We start from the raw sequence: 27,089 nt of genomic DNA, 5'->3' as shown, positions 1-27,089 counted from the left end.
AGCTTCTGTCTGGCGTTTTTTAAAAGCACAGTCTGTGACATGGCAGGTAGGAGCTCATTGGATGGCTGTTTATCACTCTCCAGTTTATCACTTTTGAAGTTTAGAGAATCTAGCCCTTAGGGTGGTATTGCATGTGGGATTTTGACTGTCGTAATGTCCCAACAGTCAGAATCCTGGCTTGTTTTCTGCCAGCTCGCCTGCAACTCAACAGGCGGAATTCAATGTTTCAGCTGTCAAGTGGTGAAAACGCCCGTGGATTGGACACTAATTAGACAAAACACAGCCATTTCCGACAAAACAGATCCAACTGATTTTAAAGTTAGATCTGTTTTGTCGAAATCCGCCTTCAATGCAGTCGGAAATGGCAGCAATGCATAGGTGGCGGGTGCTATTTCCACTACCGTAAATAGCACACGATTGAATACCCCTCTTAAATTATTTAGTGAAAATTATACACAGTAATAATTATTATATGCTGTGAGGTAACCATTGGTTCTATAGCTAAAACAATAATAACTCACTCTGCCAATTTCTCTAAGCTTTGTTAACATTACAACAATTGTGGAGTTATTTTCCCAAAGCATTCTCCAGAAATCTTCAGTAGTTTCTGCAAGGGGCCCTTGAGTTGCAATGTAGGCTTTTTGTTGCCTGAAATATAAGACAAAAAATGTATTAAGAATTATTACACCCAGCGATGAAAATACAAATTTTTCAAGAAAGAAGATAGCTTTGCAATGGAAGGAAGGCTGATACATTTACTGTACATGTTCTGAGCGCTGCATTTATGCAGAAGGCAGACCGGGAAATTAAGGAAGCTTGACTGGCATTAAAACCGTCCCTCACCCCCCAATTATTATTTTTTTTGCATTAAAGCCTCACCCCAAAATTTTAATATGTAATGGTATGCCATTGGCCAGATTAAGCCTTTGGGAGGCCCGGGTCAATTTAGACAGGGGGGCCCTCTACCTCTCGTAATTACTGGCCGCAAGGGAGAATATTACACTGTTAAAACACAGAGTAAAGGCAGTATGAACCATAGATTCGCTAAAATAGCAGAAACATAGTAGTAGATAGTAGACTAATATTAGCTGCAAAGCCTTGTTTGTAGATCATATATATATATTATATATATATATATATATATATATATATATATATATATGTATATATATATATATATATATATATATATTGTCACTGACTAGTTAAAATAAACTAGGGGGCAAGTTCAAATATAAAGACATGTTATAAAGCAAAGGTAGGAACATTGCACTAAGAGAGTACATGTCTTCAAAGTTGTTGGGAGAGTACATGTAAACCCCATGAGTAAGCGTGCTAGTCAGGACATCTGGATTATCAGAGCGTTGTACCCATAATATACGTGGTCTACAACTGGAGGTGGTTAGAAAGAATAGGGAAAAATAGCGAGCAAGAGTACGTACAAACTTGCTGGTATTAGATGTATTGTGGATTCTAGAATGTACAACAGGCTGATAATATGAAAACTCTTATGGGGAAGTGCCCATAAGGGGTTCAGGATAAAGGATCAATTGTCAATGGGAGAGAAAAAAAAATATATACACCACATGGAAAGCCTTTTTTTGTCCCTCTGTTTTTGTCCCACTGTACAGGCAGTGTGCACAGGACCGGCGGCAGCGGTGGCTCCTGACCACCCGCTCCCCCTGCGCCGGGGTCTCTGGGTCCAGTTGCTTGTAAGCTTGCAAGCAGGGTTCTCCTACAGTTTGTTGTATCACTGTCTCCTTTGTAAAGTGCAACGAAATATGCTGCGCTATATAAGAAACTGTTAATAAATAAATAACCAGGTATGCCAAGGGAACAAGGCGGCCGGGTGCGGTTTCCAATGGAAGTGTTCGCGGTTGCCAGGCAATGGGGGCCACCGCCGGATAATGGAGGATATTAGGCTGGCAGGCTCTCTGTGGGGATTGGCCACCATTTCCTGTTTGAAGGAATGGCTCTGGCACCACCCCGCCGGTGATAGCTTCAGCATTAGCTATCTGCCTGCTACTAGCCAGTTCCTGGTTCCTGTCTTTCTTGGACCCTTTGTCTCCAGGCGTGTTTAACCAGTCGTCCTGTACCTGTTCCAGTGCTGTAAGTTATCAATTTTGGAGACCTGGTTTACTGTACTTACTCATTTCTGTTACCTTTTTCCAGCTGTTTTCTGTCTGGTCTATTGTTTTGTTTCCCCTCTGGAGCTGCTAGAAAGTGCTGCATCTTTGCGCTGTATTATTGTTTGGTATCGTTTAGGTTTTAACCCTTCAACGGCACACTCACTGTTCTCTGTGTTGTTTGTTCCATTTGTAATGTGCTTTTTGGTGTGGTGTATTATTCTTGTGTATGCAACTTGGTCATCCGTGGTCTCACAACTAGGTGGCTGGCACATTTAGCTGCGTTAGATTTTCACGGCAAGCCGCTGCTTAGTTCCTATTTTATTTTTCCAGTTAGGTCCTAAAGTTAGTTCTCCTCTTGTTACATACATAGGATCACTGATACCTTGTCACTTGTAAGACCTGGTGGCAGTAACAAACGTGGCTATATAGGTGAACATCTAGATCCACAGGTATCAGCCATCCTCGTGCGTAAACAACAGAGTCATAGTTGGACTCACCATGGCAGTCCTACACAGCGGTCACGGCTGTGGGTTCACACCCCAAAACCTTAACAACTTGCTGTGTGCTTGTAACAGGTCAGCACTGCCTCTGATTAAAAGCCTTCCCATGACGAGGCTGCTGCTGCTGTCCTCCATGGGCCTGAGAAGCATGTGATGAGCTCTGCCAATCAGAGCTCAGCACAAGCCTCTCAGCCTCTGAACTCTTGTGTAAAGTCTCATGGGCTTAGTCAACTCCCAGTAATGCACTGCACACCTGTGCTTCAGCTACCGATGCTCAGCACCATTAATCATTTCTACATCAGCATATAGGTGAAGCTGCAGCACTACCCCACTCCCATGCACAAAACCTTTAGCTTAAATTTTTTTTTTTAGATACTGTACATGCCAGTCACAGGGAGTCCTAGATATAGGGGGGTTCCAGGGGTACTGAGCCCCCCCTTAATGCGGTCTGCCTCTGGCATCAACTGAGTTATATATAAAACATCCCTCACCTGTATCCATCAATGAAGCTGGCATTGATATAATCGGACCCTTCCACTCCTCTGATTGGCTGTAGGCAAACCCTTGTGGTTTCATATGGCATGATGTTAACCAGGCGATTTTTAAATTTGTTGCATGGAAGATTGGCACTGATGAATCTGGAAGTGTGAGCTTTTGAATTGGCAAGGCGCTAAAAGTGAAATAAAAAAGTTGTAATTACATTTCTTAAATATATACAAATAAAATAAAGCACATATGCAGTAAGCAAATATTATTTGCACATACTGTACCTTTATGATTAATTAGTAAAAAAACAATTTCCAAGCAGTTTGTGGTGGATTACTTTCTTACTCATATTAAGTGGGTGTTTCCTGCCTACATATAATTGTAGTAGTGTGTAAAATTTCTATTGAATACAAAGTTTTTGTGCAAAACCTATTTCAGAAACCAGACCTATTTATTACAATTTCATTTTATTAATATAACTAGTTAAAAGCCTGTCACAATGACATCTTCTGCAATGTTCTTTTACTTGACAGTTTTTAGACCACACACTCCACAACCACTCCCAGTCCCTAACTGCTCCTACCTCCAATCTCTGTCTTCAGAGCTATTTCTCTCCATATCCAGTAAGTTTGAAACAGATCAGTGTCCCTGCGGAAATTTCTTTCACTTTCTGTTATGACATATTTTAGCACACAGAGGAGGCCTCCTCTTCCACCGCTCCTTACCTCTCTTCACTGATCTCTATCCACACTCCCTCTCGTCCTCTTCGCTCCGCCGCTGACCGCCGCCGGACCTCTCACCATATCACCTCCTCCCACTCCCATGTCCAAAACTTCTCTCGCGCTGCCCCCCTGCACTGGAACAACCTCCCGTCACCCATCAGACTTTCTGATTACCTGATCTCCTTCCAGCGCTCCTTCAAAACCCACTTCCTCCTATCCTGCCTACGCTACCCCTCCATCCATTCCCATCTGTTCCTACTTATCTTATTGTTTTTCATTCGTCCACCCACCTCCTTTTAGTCTGTTAACTCTTATGAGTAGGGCCCTCCTTCACCCTACCTATTTTCCTCACCAGCACTCCTGCCCTGTTCTTCCCTTCCTCTACATCATCTTCAGTCTCCTCGACAATTTCGACACCTACTTCAGAACTGATACTGATTTTAGTTCTACCAGCTATACCCTATTTATGCAGTATTTTATCAACACACCCTGTACATTGTAATTTGTTTTTTGTTTGCTATGTACGGCGCTGCGGACACTTTGTGGTGCCTTATAAATAAAGAAACTACTACTACTACTACTCTAGTAGTCACTGGCAGGTTCTTCACCACATAGAGGTGAGGAGTTGTTAGCCTTTTCATTCATTTATTTTTTCATATAAAACATTTATATATACACTTCTATTTCACATACATACATTACATATACATTTTACATAAGACATACCAATTTTACTACAATAACACAATATTTACATAGAGCACCTGTTCTAGATTCATAACAATATTACTTTTAATTTGAGAACACAGTTACAGTTATTATTTTTATAACAATTATATATTAACTATCTGACTTTCCTTTTCAGAATAAGTATTGGATTTTATTTAAGCTTAAACTCGGAGGCTACCTATTATTGTTGTTGACACAGAAATGTAAACTGTACAAGCAGGTATGCGGCACGGGGAGGGGGGGGTGGGTGGGGGGGGGGTGTTCTCTGGCTTTCACTGAGGTCTGCATGGGCTCGTGGTGCTGCAGCTACAAGGTGCTCCAGGGCTCTGCTGCTGGACAGGACAGTGTCAGCGTCCGGGCTCCGACTGGGGTAGCATGCCATATTTGCGTGTCCTGCAGTGAGGCTGAGCTAAGTGCAAAAGTTTATTTATACATAACCAAACAAAGAGGGGACCGTAGTCCCAGTCAACGTTTTGGCCTTTGAATGGCGTGCTGGGAGCCACTCCATCTGGGAGCCAGTCCAAGTTCAGCCCCTGAGAAGGGGTGAAAAATTAAATGTCCAAAACCAACAACATTAGTGTGAAATTTATAGTTTTCAGGGTTGCTAAGCTGATTGGTGACTGTCCTAAATGGCATTAAAGCCCAAGTTTAGTCGAATAGAAGGAATAAAACTCTGTGGAACCTTGTGGAAATTAGTTTGTTTGTACGAGCAGGGTTCGCAAATACTCGCTATAGCGAGTATTTTACCCACTATGTAGCACCAGGGACTAATTTTTTATGAATTGCTGGGTCCCCTGGGACCCAGCCATTTCGGCGTGCACGCCGTGTTAATATGTGTGATAAGGGAGGAGGGATCTGTTTCCCCCTCAGTTGTGACACGACAGCGTGACTTACGGCTGCTCCATACATCTGCTGGGCACGAAAATGAAAGGGTCCCTGTCACCGCAGAGTCTTAGGCAGCATTGCACGGAAGCTGCGTACGCTGGCTCCTGCACTGTGCCTCAACAACAGGCGGCTGGAGCCAACACCAGAAGCAGATGCTCAGCAGGGGAACAGAGCTGCGGCTGGTGTGAGGACGGAGCACCAGGAACTGAAACCAGCATTGAGGGCCAGAACCAGGGAGGATGTGACAGTGAGGAAGAATCAGGCCCGGGCAGGAAGTAGAGGTAAGAGGGGTGCATGGTCCATTTAGCAGTCTGCTTGGCTGTGTTAGGTAAGGGGATTTATTGCTAGCAGGACTCGGGCTGCAGACTCCCCCCCCCCCCCTCCTCTCCTACCTCGTGGTGCTGCTCTCTTGTGTGTCACTGTCACCTTCTCCAGTCTCTGAGTTCTGGCTGTTAATGGCCCACTTGTCCCCTCACTGCACGGCTGGCAGAGAGGCTGCAGCTCACCAATTAACTCTTAACAGGCAGAGCTGCCTGTAGGAGAGGAGCCTATAGACTCTGCTGGGATTTCACTAACCCTATTCCTCCTGTTCCTGCTTCCATTACTTTTACAATCCTGATTGGTGCAGCACAGGTGTCCCTATTCCGACTTTACGCCTTTTTCTAGTATATGTGTATCTTACTTCATGTGAGTGGGCAAATTGCCAATTGATTACCTACCCCCCCCCCCCCAACCCACAATAGCCACAGTTTGGGGTGCCCAAATCTCTGTTTGCTCACCTAAAAAGATCAGGCTGGCTCGTGGCTCAAAGTATATGCCATATGGAAGAGAGGAGGAGGCTTCTGTATGTGCCATGCTGGGGAAGGGGAGAGGAGGATTTATTCTGTTGGGACCCAGAAAAGGTCAAGTAGGACCCCGATTTTTGTAAGTGAGGGGTCCCAGGGACCCATAATTTTGGGGGGTATTCGCGATCACTGACGAGATAGACTCAGGAACTTCTGAACACATTTTGAAAATTACCTTCCTGAAAAAACCCTGAGCAACACCAAAGAGGGGAATTGGGCCAACAGGAAGCCACAGGCTGAGATTTATATAGTGGGAGGAGCAGGCATTCCAGCAGCACAAAGTACATCAGGAGATGCATGATATGTCAGTGAGGACAGTGCTGTTTGTCACAGTGGCAGTGACATGATGTGAGGAGGAGAATGGAGCCAGCAGGAAGCCACAGACTGAGAGTTGTACAGTGGGAGGAGCAGAGTATCCCAGCAGCACAAAGTATATTAGGAGATGAGGGATGTGTCAGGGAGGACAGTGCTGCACTTGACAGGGGCAGTAATTATGTGACATGAAGCCACGGACTGACATTTATATATATTTATTGGGAGAAGCAGGGTACCCATATTACATATTTGTAATCTGTTATTTGTCCATTATGCATTCAGACACTGTTGGACTGATTTGGATGAAACCAACACAAGGTGGCTTGCTTGGGTTCAGATTAGGTTGGGCCATTAAGACCCCCAATCTCAACCCCATGGGGGTTCTGGGGGCCCAAAAAGGGATCCAGCCACTACACAAAGTGGATCAGAGAAGCAGTATATGGCATAACATAGAATGGTTAGAGGACATGAGGTTTAAGAAAAAAATGTGGTTAGACCTGGGAGCAAACCATAGAAAGGTGTATGCTGGGCACACCATGGGCATGGGAAGAATATTCTGGGCCTTCTGCTGGATGGATTTGGATGACAACGTCAGAGAGAGATGGAAAATGGTCTGGAATGCCTACCGGAGTGGCCAGGACCTCTGTCTTATGTCAAGTTGGTGTACCAAACCCAAGCAATGCTGGGTTTGGTACACCAACCTTTGCTAGTTGTAAATAACTCTTACATTTGCAGGGAGACCCCTGACTTATCTGGGAGATGACAGCCACAGACAAGGACCTCCAACTTCCAAGGACTCTGGGATCCAGCAGCAGAGGATGCCCACAGACATCAGGAAGAAATGCAGCAAGGAACCGACAGGACAGGATAAATTTCCAGAACACTCCAGGACCAGGAACACGACAAGGTCTAGCAGGGCAAGACACTATAACCGGCATCAGATAGAAGTCTCAGCTGGCTTTTATTTGAAAACGCAGCCTCTTTAGGCGGAAGTGACGCCTGGCGCCGCATCCCCTTGCTGCTGAGTGTGCGGCGGAAGTTCGGGGCGTTGCTAGGCAACGATCCGACGCTTCCGCCCCAAGACGCCGGAGCTTCGCCGGAACATGGCTGCCGTCCTGACTCCTGCAGCGCAGTAGCTGACAGGTGAGTCAGGGAGCGGCGCTGCTGCCGGCGCCTAACACAGTGAACATGGTCACTAAAGTTTAGAAGTTAGGATAGAGCAGAAAGGGGGCTAGAGATAAGTATAAATGATGGTGGAGGTTTCTACCTACCATTTATGGAGAAATACAAAATAAACCGTTCACTTCAATGGAAGGTATGAGCTGATCTGGTTTAGATAGCCTATAAAAATAGTAATAATGTATCTTGCATTGGTAACAATTTCCCATGTGAATATAAAAAGATTCAAATAATTCAAATAATAGTAGGGTTGTTATTGCTCTTAGCAATATAATAAATTGAAAACCAAGCTGCATATTATAGTGCAATAAATAATAGTTTCATACAAACATAACACAATAGTTCATAGTTTCCCAGAATTCACTGGGTCAAATCAACAAATTCAATAAATTATATCATAATTAGGACTTATAATGCCCATAATAGTGCAATAAATCCATACAGGTATAGCAAAATTATTCAGGATTTTAAATAATTATGCAAAAATTGAATTGAGCCAGCTCCTTCAAATGTGAATGTGTGAGGAGTGCTGAATAACCTGGTATATAAATGTTGGAAGGAATTTCTGTGGGAGGAGGTAAATCTAATAGGAGTCTAATATAAACTCCATTAAGTGCCAAATATAGAAGCTAGAAGCACGTCAGAATATAACCGCAGCCAAAATATATCCAACATTGTCAAAAGGGCATCCAAAAAACAATAAAAACAGGATAATATTACTAGTACAAATGCAATGGAGGAAGCAGCTCTTCCAGTTCTGGACGTGCGTTCAACATGTGTTCCACCGCTGGACACCGGAGCACTCAAGTTGCACAATATCCACTTAGATCATGGTGCCAAGGGTTAGTATATCCAGCGGCGATGCATTCCATATATAACCCGAGAATTTCCTGACTGCTGGCTCTGAGGATTCAGTTGGCTAAACTAGCCCGGTTGGATATGGTTTAGTTGCAGCTGGATAAAAACTCTGCAGTAAAAACTGTGGAGATAGTCACAGTGGACCACACAGTGCAACAATGGGCCTTCCAAGCTGACCCCCAAACTTTTGAAGAGTTGACAGTAGTGATTGAGCAACACCCGATCCTTGGGAAACTGAATAAAGCCAGCCCAGGAGTTGTGCCAATACCAAAGCCCAGAACCCAGATTCAGGTTGTCAAGACAAAGGCCCTGCCATCCACTGTGTGCTTTGAATGCGGCAAGCCTGGTCATGTACGGCTGGACTGCCCAAAACAGGGACAGTCGATGGATTGCAGTGCGGGGAAACCAGCTCGGCCGATGGTCAGCATGGCTGCTGGAATCATATACAAGGAGTCCACCCTGTTCTGTATCATGGTACAGCTGGAAGGCTGGGATTTGGGCCCTAGTTGACCCTGGTGTTGAGCTTACCATTGTCTCTTACAAAATGGTTCCTCAGGAGTTGACCATGTCCTGCCTCCTGTCAGGGTGTTGTGTATCCATGGCGATGTTGAGTCATGCCCCCGGGTATACTTACCCTTGACAGTCCAAGGCCAGCTCTTAAAGGTGGTAGCTGCAGTGACTTTAAGATCACCTTATCCGCTAATCCTGGGCCATGACTTCCTATTGCTGCAAGAAGTGGTTACATGGCATGACATTAACAGTCAGCAGCTGAGGTGTCAAAGGAGCCAGAGACCAGAGACTACTGAAGCTTGGCATCCAGGAGACCTATTGCAGCCACTGAACCATCCCAGGAAACAGAGACCGAGAGAAAATATCACAAAAGGACTTTGGGCAAGGCCAACAGGATGATACTGTAGCATCTAACACATGCCTTTGAAGCTGTGAAAGTGGTTAATGTTAAGATGGACAATGCTTTGCCGACAGAGGGTGTACCATATTTTGTATTGAAAAATAATTTGTTACATCATGTTGCCACTTTACAAGGGAAAGAGAGAGTAGATCAGTTATTAGTTCCCCAAAAACTCAGTTGGTATTGGGAGCTGCACATAAAACTCTCCAATGCATACAGTTAAGGTTCTTTGGCCAGGCATTTATGAAGCAGTCAAGTGGTATTGTAAGGAATTCTCAGCACCCTGGCTAGAATTTGGGATCCCCTGGTACACCCCCCCCCCCCCTTCATCTGTGCCTTTTGGGAGAATTGGTATAGCCAGTGGAAAAATCTGCTCAAGTGCATCAATGCATGTTACATAGTTACAGTAGTTTAGGTAAAAAAAAAGACACCACCTCATCTGGAGGAGAGTTCCATAATTGTACTGCCCTGACTGTATAAAGAGACCTTCCTTCTAAGTGGACTAAACCTTTTCTCCTCCAATCTAAGTGCATGCCCTTGTGTCCTATTATCTGATTTCAAAGTAAATAGGCTGCCTGACAGATCATTGTAATGGCCCTAATATATATGTACAGGTTGAGCATGTCTCACCTTAAATGTCTCTTTTCTAGCATAAACATTCTAATTTGGCTAGTCTGTCCTCATAGCTTAAAGCCTCTATCCCTTTTATTAGCTTAGTTGCCCTTCTCTGGAATTTGTCCAGATCTATGATGTCTTTTTCTGTAGTGTGGAGCTCAGAATTGCACTCCAAATTCTAAATGGGGTCTACAAAGTGTCCTGTACAGTGATGTGATAACATTGACGTCTCTAGCTTCCATTCCTCTTTTTATACAGGCTAGTAATTTGCTGCTGCCATTTAGTATATATGTAGCACCCTCCACATTTATTATTACCTCTTACCTAGGTAAGTCTTATCACATATAATGTTTCCTATCCTTATTAACATCACTTCAATTTCACACTAATGTGATGCCATGGGGTGGTTCTGCTGGGCTGGCCTGGGGGGCCTGTGCCCTGGACCTGTCTCAGAGAAGAGTTAGGGACTTGTCCTATTGAGGTGACCTGGACGTGGTAGACAAGCTGATAATAATGGCCATCATTATGCTAATAACCTCAGAAATGCAATATAGCAATGATATTAAAAGGTCTAGCATTTATATTTAGTGTGCACATGCAAACTCCTCCTCCTGCTTGCTGCACTACAGGTCTCAGCAGGTAGCACCTCATATGTCCAGGGTGTGCAGGTAGGGCCCCTCCCCCTAGTAATTTGCTGCTACCTGACACTGAGCACTACAGTTTGTTGTTAATTTGGACTACTACAATTTTTCCCACATTTAAATTATATGTAGTACATTTTTATTATGTCTAGTGAGATGCATAACCTTACGTTTGTCCACATTGAACCAAATTTTCCATTTTATCACCCATCTAGTTTATTTAAATCCCTCTGTAATGTGGAAACATCCTTTACCGTACTAATCACCCAATACAGTTTTGTTACATGATGGATAAATTGCTGAGTGTTCACTCTTCTATATCATTAATGAAAAAGTTAAATAGAAGAGGCCCAAGCACTGATCCCTATGGTACCAAACTAAGTACTGGTATTTAACTGTAACATTTTCCACTTACCACCACTCTCTGTTTTCTATCCTGCAGCCAGTTTCTCACCCAGCTACAGATTATTACCTCTAGTCTCACATTCTCCATTTTATTAATCAACCTCTTGTGTGGTACAGTATCAAAGTCCTTTGCCAAATCCAGGTAGACTATGCATTCCCAATATCTAAGTTCTTGCTGACCTCCTCATAAAAGCCTATTAGGCTAGTTTGGCATGAATTAATGTTTACAAACCCATACTGGTTACCACTGAATATACTACGCCTCTCTAAATATTCCTGGATCTTCTCTTAAAATTCCCTAAAATAATTTCCCCACAATTGATGTTAAGCTTACAGGTCTAAAGTTTGCTGGGTCATCTCTTTTCCCTTTTTGAATATTGGTACTACATCTGCTATTCTCCAGTCCCATGGCACCATACCAGATGAAATTAATTTGATAAAATTGTAATGCAGTGGCTTTACTATCTCTTTCCTTATTGACATTAAAACCACAGGATGAATCCCATCTGGGCCTGGTCAATTTTTTTTATTTTATTTTTTGATATCGCAAAGCCTGTTTTGTATCTCTAAAGTGAATTCTATTTGGCTCTATTGCTCGCACTCCAAATCTTGAGCCTGTAGATTCCACTATCTGCTCCTCATTATAATTGTGAAGCCTATGTGTTGCATTTGTATGCAGTCTACCTGCTACAAATAAAGAACCAGGCTTTGTTTCAATCCAGTTTATGTGATTCCTGGTTAGTGGGCGAAAAGAGGAAGTGGACACAGAAATATCAGACGGCACATAGATAGTGAACCATCTAAAACCATTAGTTGATTTGACAATGGAATTACTATTAAGGTAATAGTACAAGGTAGATTACATGGATATCCTTTGCTATATACCTATAGGTTGAACTGTAAGGAGACCTGATGACACTACAATATTCATCATAGGCATGATCTACTACTACAACTCTGAATTTCATCAACAATTGCGGAAATATCCGTTATCAAATGCATTAAGGATTTGTTTTATATCTACAGTATATACATTGTGATTAAAAAACATTGTTACCCTACAGTACATTGTATTATTACATGAATTGTCATAGATCCAAAAAAGAAAAAGAAAATGAATGGTATTATATGCTTCTTACCTTAAACTCTAACTCCATGCCTATTACATGTTCTCCAGCTTCAATCTGGGCTAACTTCTGGATATATGTGTACAGATTCCTTGCTGGAACTTCTGTATTTCCACATGCCACAGCTTCGAACAAGGCATCGTGTATAAAGCTGTACTGATCTTCAGTCTGTACCATATAATTTCGCTGTGAGCGCATTAGTGTCACATGACCATAAATATCGACAGTTTTCTCATGCTTTATTCTCTCGAGCATTGCATCGATAACAATAAAACAGCCAGTTCGCCCAACTCCAGCACTAGAAGAAAGATTGTCCAACACATGCACGTAATAAATAAAGGTGACAATTTACAGTATGCAGCAAATGTACAGTGATATAGATACAGGTCTTACATGTACAGTGGTGTAATGTTACAGCACGTGCTTAGCAGCCCACTGTAGCATGATCACAATGCATATCACAATGCATATGCCTTGTAGCATGCCATGTGCAAATGACTCCCATTAGAATGATTGGGCAGCAAATCCCATTTACTTCAATGCATAGCAGTAGTGTATGCACAGCATATGTCCTGCTATGCTGCGAGTTGTTTGCCACCAATGTAAAAAGACCAAACCAGTAAATATAATATGGCTGTTCTGTAACATTAGAAAGATCAGTAATTTTATAGCTGATGTGACTAAATCCTATCCCACACTAACTTCAAATCATTAATAAAAGATAAGATGGTATCCACGACAATGTCCCTTTCATATGTACTGCTTAGTCCCTCCTTTTCCATTTAAATGCAACAATTAAATGTGATCAGTGGCTAGTGCAAGTTTGGATAATAAAGCCAATACAAAAAATACATTGCAAAAGCAACGGAAGGCCTAATATTATGTTTAATTTCCTATAGTCGGTTTTCTGTCAGACTTGACATTAGTGCTGTAATTATATTTTTTGCGACTTTCACAGATGAAGGTTTACAACGCTGTCACTTATTTTCAGACATACTCCCTAGTCACTGATCATTATCTGGAATTGTTCATACAAATGGCCCACAGAGGCCATACATACCATACTCCAGATTCCACCTCCCCCCATCCAGATTGACAGGTAAACCACAGGCAGAAGAGAAGCTTTTACAGATCCTCTGAGTTTGCCAGGAATTAAATTTGCCACAATAGGGATGAATACAGTACAGTTAAAAGAAAATTTAAATCCCTGGGTTTTTGGTATTCAATAAGCCACAAAAATTAAGCCACGTTAATGCTCCATAGGCACATAGAAGGTTAAAATTACATTTTTTTGACCAATAAAGATATGTCATTGTTGGGGTGACATTTTGCAAAATGCAGAATAATTAATAAATAATGTACTGTAGGCATTTTTAGGTGTGCCAGTGGGAGTTAAAAGGTTTTTTCAATTTGCAAAAATGGGTATTTTCTAATATTTTTTCAATGGTGCAAAAATTGTAAAAATCATTAATCTGACACCTTTTCAGATGCCCAAATACTTTGATTTTGGCCATTTTTAGACTTCTATACTGTTAACCAATAAAAGTTTTGCCTTGTGTGCTTCTATACTGTTATCCAATACATGTTTTCACTTTTGTGGGTTACAGGCTGGATTCCCCAATTTTTTCCAAAACTAACATCATACAAAATGACCATGCAACCACTGGGTTAAGCAATTCCATTTAAATTGTGCATTAAGCGGAAGTGCGCATAAATGTGAAATGACCACGTGTTAACTTAATCTGCTCCCAAAATGGAAGAGCAAGGATTTCCTCTGTTTTTACCTGCAGTGTTGCGCAATTGAAATTGACACAAATTGTATTTAATAACTTAAAAATTACACTATTTAAATATGACAATTCATTCTGAAGAAGCAGCTGATTTGTCTTTAGGCTTAATAAGAGACCCTTACGTGCCGGCTGTGAGCTACCAACAAAGATCCAGTCAGTTCCTTCCAGATAAGGCTGCCTTGATAGGAAGCACCAGCAGCCAGGAATACACATGTGCATGCTATTGGCAGGACGTGCACTTGTTCAAACTCTCTAAACAGACAGAGCAATGGAAAGCAGACTAAGTATATTTAGTATCATGCTTCCAATTAATTACTTTTAACCACAAGTGAGCACTCACCCTGTGTGTTCTTAAGTGTCAGTGGCATAGGCGTGCACAGCACATTTTATTAGGGGGTGCACCGTCAAAGGGGTATGCCTAGCACCGCCTATTGTGCATGTCTAATACCGCCCATTGGATTTGTCAAACACCACCAATCAGGTGTGTCGACCATCATCTATTGGCGCTCACTACAATATAAACTGTCTCTCAGCCACACCGTAATCTCCTGCCTATTTCAGTTTTAATCTTCTAATTACTGTGTAACAGTACATGCAAATAAAGTAAAAAACATGTATGGATGATGTGGGTATGTAGTGATATGACAATGGTCTAGTATAATTAATAATGCAAAACACACATAATTGATAGGCGCTTCTTTCAACTAAATACAGTTCTAAAAAGCAAAAGTCTTTCGTAAAGAAGGAGGTGCTCATAAGGGTGGGCACAGCATTTGGGGGTGCCTGTGCACCCCTAACATTTAATGTGCGCACACCTATGGTCAGCGGTGAGAGAGCTGACCTCTTATAAAGCAGTCTGAAACAGTTTCCAGTACAAAATAAAATGACTATATGTAAAGCTTTCTAACATCACTGACTTTTCTGCTTTGCCACTAACCGTGATCAACTTTTGGTTAACAAATACCAGCTGTGAAAGAGCTTAAACCTATGAATATATGCTTTTTCCTGCTTTGAGAATATGTTTTAAAATACTGTGTGGAAACTGGGAGTTATTATATAATTGGTATTATTATATTTATTACTCTTATGGTTCAATGCCGGCCGGTATATATTGTCATATTTAAATTGTGTAAATTTAAGTTATTATATATAATTTGTTTCAATTTCAATAGCGCTGCTTTCTTTGTGTTTATATGGTTGTTTTTTAAAAGGCCTGAGTGTCCGTGAGTTAAGCAGCAGCACACTGGAATTGAAACACATCTTCGCTCAGTCAACAATGTATGTTTTTGCGCTTTTACCTGCAGTGCACAACAATTGGTCCAGCGTCTGGAGGGTTACATGTTTTTACTCTTCTGAGAAATGCTAAAAATGGGGTTGGATACTCAGGAACCCCATGGTCTGGCCATGCTGTAAACTGAAACTGTCGTACTTCTCTCTTTTCACTAGAACCATTCTGAAAAAAGAAATGTTCATATTAGTCAGCCCATTGAAAAGTATAAAAGTGTTCACTGTTTTAAGTTACACATACCTTATGTAGAGAGAAGGTCCGAACACAAAAAGTTGCCAATTCAATAGTATCTAATAGTGTCACTTGAATCATTCCGTATGTGTCTGCACCTCGACCCGGCCAATATTGGTCACATTTTATCTGGAAAACAAACCAAGTATTTGTCATTTTTAACTGTGATCTCTGGTTTTCACTTTTTTTTGTGTGAAGTGCCATATATGTATTGTTAACCATAGTGCCATATACATAATGCCCCAGGTAACACCACCTCTGCTTCCTTGGATCTCCTTCTGCGCAGGTAGCTCTGTCCTCTCTGCCGCCAGTAGCCCCTATACCTCTGTCACTGCTGCCTGTTAGACACTGTGACAGGCACAGTGCCGGCAGCAACAAGACAGCAGTAAGAAAAAATCTGGCCCTGGTGACGGGAGTGCACTGCCATGCACCGCCTGTGCTCACACCTATCTTTTATACTGTATGTGGAACTGGCCATTTTTCTATTTTTACTTAATATTAATCTGTATATGATAAAAAGTCCCACATCAGAATTGGAGACAAAAAAACTACTTAAAAATGGCCACAGTGTCCCATTGAAATCACTGAGAAAAGAGGGAAAATAATGCTATATTAATATATAACTACACCAGTGACTCTCCTCCTATGTTGTGAATTGTGTCATCAGCACCACAGTCTTAAATCTTTACAGATATAGCTGATGGCTGAACTCTGCGACAGATCGCGGTGAAAAATGGGACCCAGGAGCAGCCGGATAGCCCGCACCCACATCGAGAGGTAAGCAGAGGTGCCACTCACCCTCTCTGGTTGTGCTGCCCCAGTGCTGGTGTCCTCAGTACCTTTCTGGGAGCATGGAGCTCCAGGAGTTTCTCTCCTTTTCCCCGTGCATCGGCCATTTTGGAAACAGCCTGCAGTGCACACAAGGAGTGCTGAGTGTGTGCACAGGAGTATGTTCGCTGGCAGGTTACAGTATTAGCGGTTGATCACTACAGCCTTTCAGTAGAGTGATAGGGGGCACACGCCCATTTACAATTTCTTATATAGCGCAGCATATTCCGTTGCGCTTTACAATTGGACCTTCTTAAAGCCCTCGTCTCAATCTTCTAAGCCAAAATCTGACAGTGTGTTAGCACTGGGTCCAGCTACATAGGTTCATTCGTCCACTCCTGGGTCATGGGCTGACGTCCAGGAGATCCCAACTTTGGATCTACTGAGTGACTCGCATGCGCTCACAGTGGGGTCAATGAAACTCCTGTTACAGCAATTTAAATCAGAAGTAGCAGTGGAGTTTCAATCCACTCTCCAATCCTGCCAACAGGCAATAGACAACCTCGGGGGATGAACAGATCATCTAGAGAACAAAATGGACAAAGTAGTGGGCTCCTATAATGATTTGATTTTCTCCCATGACTCTCTACGGGCTGAGATGAACACTCTTAGAGATAAAGTGACGGACTTGGAAGATTGGTCGAGGCTACAAAATATTAAACTTCAAGGTTTTCCCAAAAACATTTAAAATTCCAACTCAATGACCTTGCAGTTGATTTATTCAATAAGCTCCTCCCATCCGCACACACAACAGATCTCCTGATCAACCAATTACACAGACTTTTTAAGTCTAGAAATGCAGCGGATGCATAGGCGTGCGCAGCACATCTTATTAGGGGGTGCACAGTAAAAGGAGTGTGCATAGCTCCACCTATTGGGCGTGTCTAACACCGCCAATCAGGCGTGTCTTACATCATCTATTGGCACTCGCTATAATATAAAAAGTCTCTCAGCCACACCAAAATCTCCTGCTTATTTCAGTTGTAATCTACTAATTATATGTAACAGTACATGCAAATACAGTCATAAACATATATGGATGACACAGGTATTTAGTGATATGACAATGGTCTAGTTCAATTAACAATGCAAACACACATATAATTGATTGATGGGCGCTTCTTTAAATGGAATACAGTTCTAAAAAGCAAAAGTCTTTGGTTAAGGGTATTGCTGGTATAGCAGCAGAGGTGTTCATAAGGGTGGGGCACAGCATTAGGGGGTGCCTGTGCACCCCTAACACTTAATGTGCGCACACCTATGAGCGGATGGCGCCTAAAGAGATGTGTTGATGCAAATGCACTACTAATATTAAGGAGGCAATATTGAAAGCTGTCAGACCTGTGGGGGACACTTCCATGGCCCTAGGCTCTCTCCAAGTGTTCGGGAACTTGTCTCCGATTACTCTATCGAAGAGATACTCCATTTTCCCAGTTACTTCTATCTTATGTAAGGAAAATATCCAGTATAGATGGGGCTTCCCTACTAAACTACTGATTACACGTGATGACTCCACGATGGCTGTTGTTGGAAGGTGGCATGCGACTCTTTTCTAAATGGAACATTTCCGGAACTTCATCTGCGAATGTCTTTCCTGGACACAGCCTGCAGCAGGACTGGGTCGTGGTGGGTCCGAAACGTTAAATATCCTTTTCCAGCACTATTTCTATTTATCACTATGCGAGCAGTTTGCCTTACCTGTCATAAATATTTACATGTGTTTAGTATGTTATGGACTCAATAGGGTGATATGTAAACACTACTGTGTACTACATTTACATCGTTTTTTTGTGTTTTTTTTACTTGCTTATTGATCTCCCCGCAGTAGGAGATATTTAGTTCAGTACAGAATTAATGTTCCTTTCTTTTTGTGTTCTCTTTCCTCTCCTCCCTTATACATGTCAATTTATGGTGTTTAGAGGTCATCGGGTGGCAAGTGGGCAGATAATTAGCGTACACCATGGCATGGTACCTCGTTGTGTCCCCGGAAAGGGACATTTCCATTTCCCCACATTCCCTTTCCCTAATGTTTTTCTTTTTCTTGCTCATTATCCTCCCCCTTTTTATGATTTGTTCTAGAAACCAGGAGAATGTGACTGTGCAATTTGTTTGTTGATTAATGTTCATGCTACTTATCCCACTGTACATTGATTATGGTTAACATTGTATCTATGAATGTGAAGGGGCTGAATTCCCCTCACAACAGAAGGGTAGCTTTGAAATATATTTCCACGCTTAGGGCACAATTTGTTGCGGTTCAGGAGACCGACTTTAAAAAGTCAGAACTACCACTCTTTAGCAATGCAAAATTCAAATACTGTTCCATGGGGAATGGTCCTGTTAAAAAGGCTGGAGTTGTCATCCTCATGACACAATGCTGTACATTTTCCTTACTTGAGCACGTGGCAGATCCAGAGGGCCACTATTTAATCCTGGTGGGTTTGCTGGAGAATGTAGAGGTCACCATGGTGCCTGTTATGCATCTAACGTCACAGCAAACAGTTAACTTTTGTCATAAACTATTGGAGGTTACTTTAAAAACATGTTAGGGGACTTTGTTGTTATTGGGAGATTTTAATATAGTTTTAGACCCAGCTGTAGATAGAAATAGAAAGTCGGTTTTGTCGGTTAATCCCACCCAGGAGGAGCCTAATAAGAACCTTAGATCACTACTGGCAGAATATGATCCTACTAACAACCAACATTATGCTGACAAATAGCCAATGATTAAAGGCCAATCACGATACTTCCCCCTTTTCAAAGTGTCTGTTTGCATTTTATGTTAGAATAAAATCTGTTTTACACTATGGGCAGAATTCAATGAGAATACTGACGATGTGCAGCGAATCCTCTTTAGGATTCGCTGCACATTCACCACTGCCCGCCGCGTTCTGGAGCCTCGCCGGCTCCAGTATTCAACGAGTCAGGGGCCCAATGCCCCTGACTGGCGAATTTTAACTCCTGCGGCGATGCCGCAGGGAGCCTGAGGACGGCGGCAGGCAGGGAGATGGAAGTCTCCCTGCCTGCCCCAGAACGTTTGTGGGGGGGGGAGGTGGGCTCCCCGGGTGCCAGGCAGCGGACGGCGGCAGGCAGGGAGATGGAAGTCTCCCTGCCTGCCCCAGAACGTTTGTGGGGGGGAGGTGGGCTCCCCGGGTGCCAGGCAGCACAGGCTGCCCCCCGGGGGTGCCAGCAGGGGACCGGGTATATTCACTACACCCGATCATGCATATGTAATGATCGGGTGCAGTGAATATATGAATATCTAATGAGCGGCTCGGCTCCCGGCCCCCTGCTGGCTGCTCGTGTAAAAAATATATATATATATATATATATATTTTTTTTTTTTTTTTTAAATTAAATATATATTCATGTGCTTACAGCACATGAATAAAAATAGCATGCCCCTGCTCAGAATAAAATTCCTGATTTTTTGACACCAAATGTAAAAAACAAAACACTTTATTTTAAAAGTTCACATTTCACTTCACCATAAAAAGATAGCGGTGAATAATGGCGAAAAAAATCTTGAAATGTATTCGCCATCTGGTCATTGAATAGGGTGATTCACCGTTTCAGTCAGAAATTTGCCTTACAGCACAAAATCGCCATAAAAACATGGCGAATCAGCCTCATTGAATACTGCCCTATGTAGACCACTTTTCCATTCTTTGAGGTAAATATGGAGGTTGGCTGCTGAAATCTGAGAGCGACTTCATGTTCACACGTTATTCCTTGTGGCAGTGGAAGGCCACATAATGGTACGGAGTAACGCAGTATATAGTCCATTTTATTCATATCTCACTTTTATATAAGATAATGTTTGCACTAAGAAATGCAGTGTTTTGTCCCTCTTTGTATGACTGACCACAACCTGAGTGTTCCTAGAAATCCCAACCTAGATCAGCTCCTAACTACCATGTTACAGGCTGGGTGTGGAAAATGACAGGTAGGAGTTGGTTGTGTATCACTCTCCACTTTATCACTTTTTGAAACTTGATCAATCTGGCCCTGTGTCTTTTATTATGTAATTTAACCCCTTCCCGACATTTGACGTACATTTACGTCATGGTCGGGATGTACTTCCCGACACATGGCATAAATGTACGTCATGCCTTTGAATTGTCACCGCGTCTACAGACGCGGTAACAGAGGGACGATGTCTGCTGTCCCTGACAGCAGACATCCTCCCTCATTGCCCAGGGGGGGCAGCGATGCCCCCCGTCATGGGCGATCGCTGCGATTGGCTGTTCAAACGTGAACAGCCAAAAGCAGCGTTAAACTGTGTGATGTGTAAAATTTAGACTCTGCTGCCCCCTAGTGTCCAAAAAAATTAAAGGAGGTTGAAATAATGATGTTATAATAAAGTTTAGATATGGTTTATGTTAGTTATTAACTATTTTGAGTGGTATGATTATTTGTCTCACAAGCAGAAAATTTTACATTTTGCAAATAGCAAAATGTTCCATTTTTTTACGACATTTTGGTATTTTTCACAAAAAAAAAAAAAAACTGTATCGACCAAAATTTATCACTAATTTAAAGTACAATGTGTCACGGGAAAACAATCTCAAAATCACTGGGATAAGTAAAAGCAAAAAAAAGTTATCCCCACTTAAGTGATACCTGTCAGATTTGAAAAAAAGGCCTCTGTCAGGAAGGCAAAAACAGGCTGTGTCGGGAAGGGGTTAATGAAGATATTAAAAGATATAAAAACAATTGGCACATTGATACAAACAATAAGTGATGCTGCCCAAACTATTGTATGAACCGCTTGTTCCTAGTTTGCCTGGGGGCAGGTGGTATTGCCATACATGTTCATTGTAAATATGGAGGTAAAGGGGTGGTCTCCAGAGGTTTGTATAGTTACCGAACTGGTCGCCACAAGCTGGAAGAAGATGGGTGCCCCTTTGTAATGATCGAGTCCGGAAGCACTCTTCCTTGTTAGTATTCAGCAATCAGTTAGCTGGTAAGTTGCAGTCCCTCTAACAGACAATGTACACCTTGTATGGTAAAACAAATTTGTTTTTATATATTTTGCTTTGCATGCATATGGGTATCCCACATCTGCATATTACAATCATTTTTTCTGTTTCTTGTGAGGAATGAGTACCCACACATTCAGAGTAGCTGCTACTGGATAAACTCCTCACATAAGGCGCTCAATTGTAACCTTGGTTACTTTATTCTTTTATTATGTCTGCCTGATTGAGAGACTTTGAATTACGCCACCATTTTCACAAGCTGTTTGATTTATTGGATGGCGCCAAAGCATGTTGGTCAAATAATGAGGACTGCTAGACTGCATTTGTCGATATACAGTAAATATAGAGACAAAAATTGTACAAAAAAAAAAAGATAAAATCTAAATTTGGGGCCTTTTTTTCTAAAGTATTACTAACTTTAATAACATTACTTTTTTATTTTTATTAACAAGCCATAGTTTTGTTGTTTTATTCAGTGTTTAATAATATAACAGGTAGTGTATACTTCATATTAGTAAAGAGGGTAGGGAGATTGAGGTGGGTGAAGGAAGGTGGGTAGATAAGCCCTCGATGATGCTAGCCACATCCCATGGCACAGACCACACCCACATATCAGTAGTCAAAGACCCTGCAGTGGCACACAATAGGCCCCTTATAAATTTCAGCTCCAGGCCCATCAGGACCTTTATCTGGAACTGCAAATATCTAAAGCCACCCTGAGCAAAAATCACTCAATCAGCCATGCTCTCTGCATCCCTTGTTTTAAAGTCTGTTGTGTTTTTCCCACTATCTGGTGCATTAGAACTCTAGAGTCTAGTACCTTAAAAGTTAACCATTTGCACCTATTGCATGGTTTTTCGAGGAGCAAATTTACTAGTTATTTTGCTTTGCTCCCAGCTCAGTACCAGCAGCCACTGCAGATCTAGCCACCCCCACCCCCCGGCAGCAAATCGGATAAAAGTGACCAAATGGCATATGAATAACATCATACCCGCTGCGTGTTCCCGTCAGCATCACACTTGCTGCACTATAGATTTATCACGCCACCAAGCCTTTCAGGCAGGCTTGGCTTGCATATGAGACATTGTATGCAAAATGACTACATGAGGTGTATCATATGCAGTCCTACCACCCGGTAGGTTCCCAGTTGGTTCAAGGGGGGGGGGGGGTCACGGGTGACTTCTCTCCTCTCTCCTTTAGTGTTTACTAGTGTTGTTCTAATTACTTTGAGGGAAGCCAAGTATGAGATAAATCAGGGCAGAAACTATGGTGGTGCTGGCAGTGCCCGGCAAATAGCACATATGCTGTGTGAACAGAGTACGGCAGCACCCGTAAGATGGCCCTATTGTCCTTACATGCCCAAGCCAGGCAGCCCCATTAATATCATCGCTGCTCACAGAGAGGTGCACCCTGGCACTCTCACACTGGCCCTTATTCTGATTGACGCGTACTTTACCGCATACTTTCGGATCGCGTCTTTACGGCGTCTGCGCATGCGTGGAGAACGCAACGCGCATGTGCCACGCCTTGACTCCGTACCTGTTCGGCCAAATCCCGTCCAAAACTGTTCCCCGCAATCAGTCGGGAAATATGGGCGTATTATGGGCGTCATGCGGAATGACACATGGGCGTAGTTTCAAAGTGGGCAAAATGGGGCGGAAACATGGGCGGACACGGGGGAGTACACTGATGTTGGAGGGCGTACATTCGGATACCACTCCGAATGCACGCGATCAAAAAGGGCAGAAATGTGCGGTGTCCACAAGTGTACTATTGCTTTGCGGACACCACTCGTTCATGCGGTAGGCGAACGTACGCCTAATGACTACAAGCATTAACACCTGAACCCAATAGAACCTACTCCTTTACTCATTACTCACTAATAGGCCGCTTGTCAGTGCTTTAATTGAAACCATTGCTGCTTCAAGGAAACCTTACTAATCCCCCACATATGCTGTACTTGTCAGACACTTAAAAACTGCTAACAATGGACATGACTGAATATTAATACTATCAATACACATGTGTATTCGACATGTACTCATGAAACCACACATTTTTGGTAAAGTAAACAAATTTATTTCTATACATGTCACAGTCAATGCCACTGTGATGCAATGACCAAAAAATACAAAATCCCAAAAATAAACAACATGGCAGGAATGTCCCAAAATAAATAATAATACAAAACAAATATAATTGCACACAGATGGACTCCAGCACCTCCTATGTGCCACTGCACATGCAGCCAGTGGGAAATGAGGAGGCTGCTGGCCCTTCTACAGCAGGCCAACCTGCACCTGACCATTCTACAGCAGGGCAACCTACACCTGGCCCTTCTGCAGCAGGCCAACCTGCAGCTGGCTCATATGCACCATCAGCAGAATCATTTGGAACACAACCGGGGACTTCACAAGATAGTACCATGGCCATCACTTCAAGTACAGCTGACAGTAATGGCAGGCAAAAGAGGGCAACAGGGGCACCAAAAAGGACATATGAAGCAAGGGCTCATCTGGTTACCCTCAGCACGTGATTGGACACAAGAAGCTGACACACACAGCACAATGGAAGATTTGGGACCACATAACGGTGGAGATTAATGCAGCCACAAGTTCATTTGAGACCACGTTTGGCCTTGGTAGGCTCCTTGGCCTGTGCAGCAGCTCTTCTGGCACGGGCAGATGCTGGGGCAGGTGGAGCAGATGATGTTGAGGGGTTGGCTGGTCTACCCCTCCTGCCAGCAGGGAATGTTGCCGGTGGCAATGCACCAGAAACGGATGACATTAGGACCCTGTTGCTGGTAACCAGCTCCACCATAAGCTCATTATGGTGGAGGAGGAGATCATTTTGGCGGGTGGCTTGCTCGGCCAGCACCTGAGCACTTGCAGCCATGGCCTGATGTGACTCAGCCATGGCCTGCATGCTCGCAGCGATGGCCTGCTGGGTGCTGACCAAGCTCGCCAGGATCTCCTCGGTCCTATGCATCCGTTCTGATGCCAACTCTCCCTGCTGGTTGATGTCCCCAAGCATGTTGGCCAAGGCGGCCAAATCGGCTTGGTCCGATGGCTGCTGCTGCACAGGCCTACCCCTGGGGCCAGGTGGCACGGACTCCTCCACCTCCTGAGCAGAGTCGTCACCAAGCGGTGGGGTGTCTGTGGAAAAAGATAAACAAAATTAGGACACATTCTAAGATAATTACTTGCACAAGTTTATGGCATGAGCAATATTTACCTTCAATAAAAGACGCAAACACTTCAGCTGGGGCCTCGCTATCCATCGTGCTCACCCCCCTGATCTCCTCAACTGATATACAGCTCTCGGCCATCAACTCCAGGGGGGTGAGCTCTAGCCCTGATGGCATGGGCCCGGCCCCAGATGTCTGGCTGTGTTCCCACCGCTTGGTCATCTTCCTCTTCAGGTTGGCTTTGAAGTCCTGCCACCTGCAATGTAAGTTGACATATTAATACATGTCACTCCAGATGTTAGCTGTTGCAGCCATTGCTCTGTGCTACATATTACGACATGTGATTAATGTCCAATAGATAATATTACATGCAACTATGATATCAACCGTTACAATACACATTCACAATCACCCTACTCTAACTCTCAACGAAATAACATGTCAATAATGTCTGTGTATCGTAACAACCTCACGGGCCATTTGCAAAATCCATCTAAGCATCAATTAAATCATTACTTGGCTATTACTGGGCACATGTATCACAAAACAACTTGCCTCTTCTTCACATGGTCCGTCTCACGAACTTGTGGCGCTACTTCATTAATCTCTGCCGTTATCTGTTCCCAAATCTTCCATCTGCGTGTGTGTGTCAGCTTCTCCGATGGACACTCAATCCAATCACGTGCTCGGGGAACCAGGATGGCAAGCTCCTGTGCTTCATATGCCTTATTTTTTTTTGGTGGTTCCTCTGTTGCCCTGGCTCTCCCCTTGCCACGTCCATGGTCACGCCCCCTGTCACGTGTCGCTGCACTTGAAGTGCTGGCCATGGTACTACCTTGTGAAGTCCCCGGTTGTGTTCCAAACAATTCTGCTGATGGTGCATATGAGCCAGCTGCAGGTTGGCCTGCTGCAGAAGGGCCAGGTGCAGGTTGCCCTGCTGTAGAATGGTCAGGTGCAGGTTGCCCTGCTGTAGAAGGGCCAGCAGCCTCCTCATTACCCACTGCCTGCATGTGCAGTGGCACATAGGTGGTGCTGGAGTCCAGATGGTCAAAAAGGTGCTGCAGCTCTGGGTCCACCTCTGGTTGTGATCCAGACATGTTAGCAACAACATTGTCACCTTCTAATACACCTTTATATACTGTTTGTGTATCCTGTTTGGCGGACATCAGCGGCAGCTGCGTTCCGTGCGTGAGCGTACGTCGCTGTTTTTTCGCGCCGCATACGGTGGTGGAAATTCCATTGTGTAAAACCTGGCGAAAGTTCGACATGAAATACTGGTCACCAATGCTAACATTGCATAGAATCTTCTGATACACCTGTGACTATTGCACAATACACATGCTATTTGCTAGCATGACATGACATTTGATTCATGACTACTGTGGTATTGTGGAGTTTGTTTGCAAGCTAAAAGTAGCCCAATCCCTTAGATAATCCAGGCCACAAGTCATGCAATACTCATCTCTACTGTTATAGACCACACATGTGAGAGGCCTATAAATAGTGACTGGCTGCTAGAATCATTTGTCTCCAGATCTGGACTTGTCAGGGTCTAAGGTAAGCTCTTCCATGCTCCTTGTAGATATGATATCCATTAACAATGTAAGTGTATGAATGTATGCACCATTGCCTCACTGCCTACAGATTGTTGGGCCAGCAAAGTGCGTGTCGCATTATTGCAACATGTCACATGTTCACTATTTCACTCACAGGTCTTAAACCTGTGTGGGTTCATCTATTGCAGGACAACATGTCCCAGCAATAGATGAAATGTCTCATAGTACATGATGTCGGCAAAAAATGCTGACACCTTTATCTGTGTGTTTAGGACGGTGTGTATTGAGTTCATATTATTGTTACATCATTATAGAGTCAAATGGATCTGCGGGATTTCACGGGGCGGCCATCTATTGTACGTATTGAAGCCTACAAATCTATTTGTAGTCGGATATGGCCATTATGTGCATAGGTGCATCAGTATTTATGTTCATTTCTTTATAGGTTGCTGAAGCAATGATGCGCTACATGGAGAGGAGGCTAAGGGCACTTGCGGCTCTCCCCACTCGTCGCCCAAGGAGGCCAGGACGTGCTAGAATCTATCGCACACGGGTGACTCTGTTTGCTATGCCCGATGATGAGGTACTTACTAGGTACCGGTTACCGCCACATGTAATTCTGGATCTGCTCTCGTTAATTGAGAGTGATCTGGAACCTCTACACGGGATCACGACAGCAATTCCGCCTCACACACAGCTGCTGGCGGTGTTGCATTTCTGCGCCTCAGGATCATTCCAACAAGTAGTGGCAGTACTTGCTGGAATATCTCAGCCGGCCTTCTGCCGAATCCTGAGGCGTGTGACGTCGGCCATGTTCAGGCGCAAGGGGCACTTCATGGCCATGACATTTGCCACCGAGACCCTGCGCAGAAGCCAGCAGG

At 43.4% G+C, this 27,089-nt stretch overlaps 1 protein-coding gene across 1 annotated transcript in view; it reads right to left on the bottom strand.

Moving 5' to 3' along the window:
* The window catches only part of PTPRS (protein tyrosine phosphatase receptor type S), a 366,190-nt gene that overhangs the window by 9,833 nt on the left and 329,268 nt on the right, over positions 1-27,089 (bottom strand). Inside the window, exons 28-32 of the mRNA XM_083179390.1 lie at positions 15,665-15,784; positions 15,435-15,589; positions 12,359-12,644; positions 3,121-3,299; positions 522-648 (exon numbers count right to left, since the gene is read on the bottom strand). Of these exons, the coding sequence (XP_083035516.1) occupies positions 522-648; positions 3,121-3,299; positions 12,359-12,644; positions 15,435-15,589; positions 15,665-15,784 (867 nt within the window). The remainder of the gene's footprint in view (positions 1-521; positions 649-3,120; positions 3,300-12,358; positions 12,645-15,434; positions 15,590-15,664; positions 15,785-27,089) is intronic.

The sequence above is a fragment of the Crinia signifera genome, chromosome 1 (genome assembly GCF_055691185.1).
Source record: "Crinia signifera chromosome 1, ASM5569118v1, whole genome shotgun sequence".
Lineage (NCBI taxonomy): Eukaryota > Metazoa > Chordata > Amphibia > Anura > Myobatrachidae > Crinia > Crinia signifera.
The sequence above is the reverse complement of the archived record's forward strand: the minus strand, read 5'-3'. Positions and strand labels throughout refer to the sequence as shown.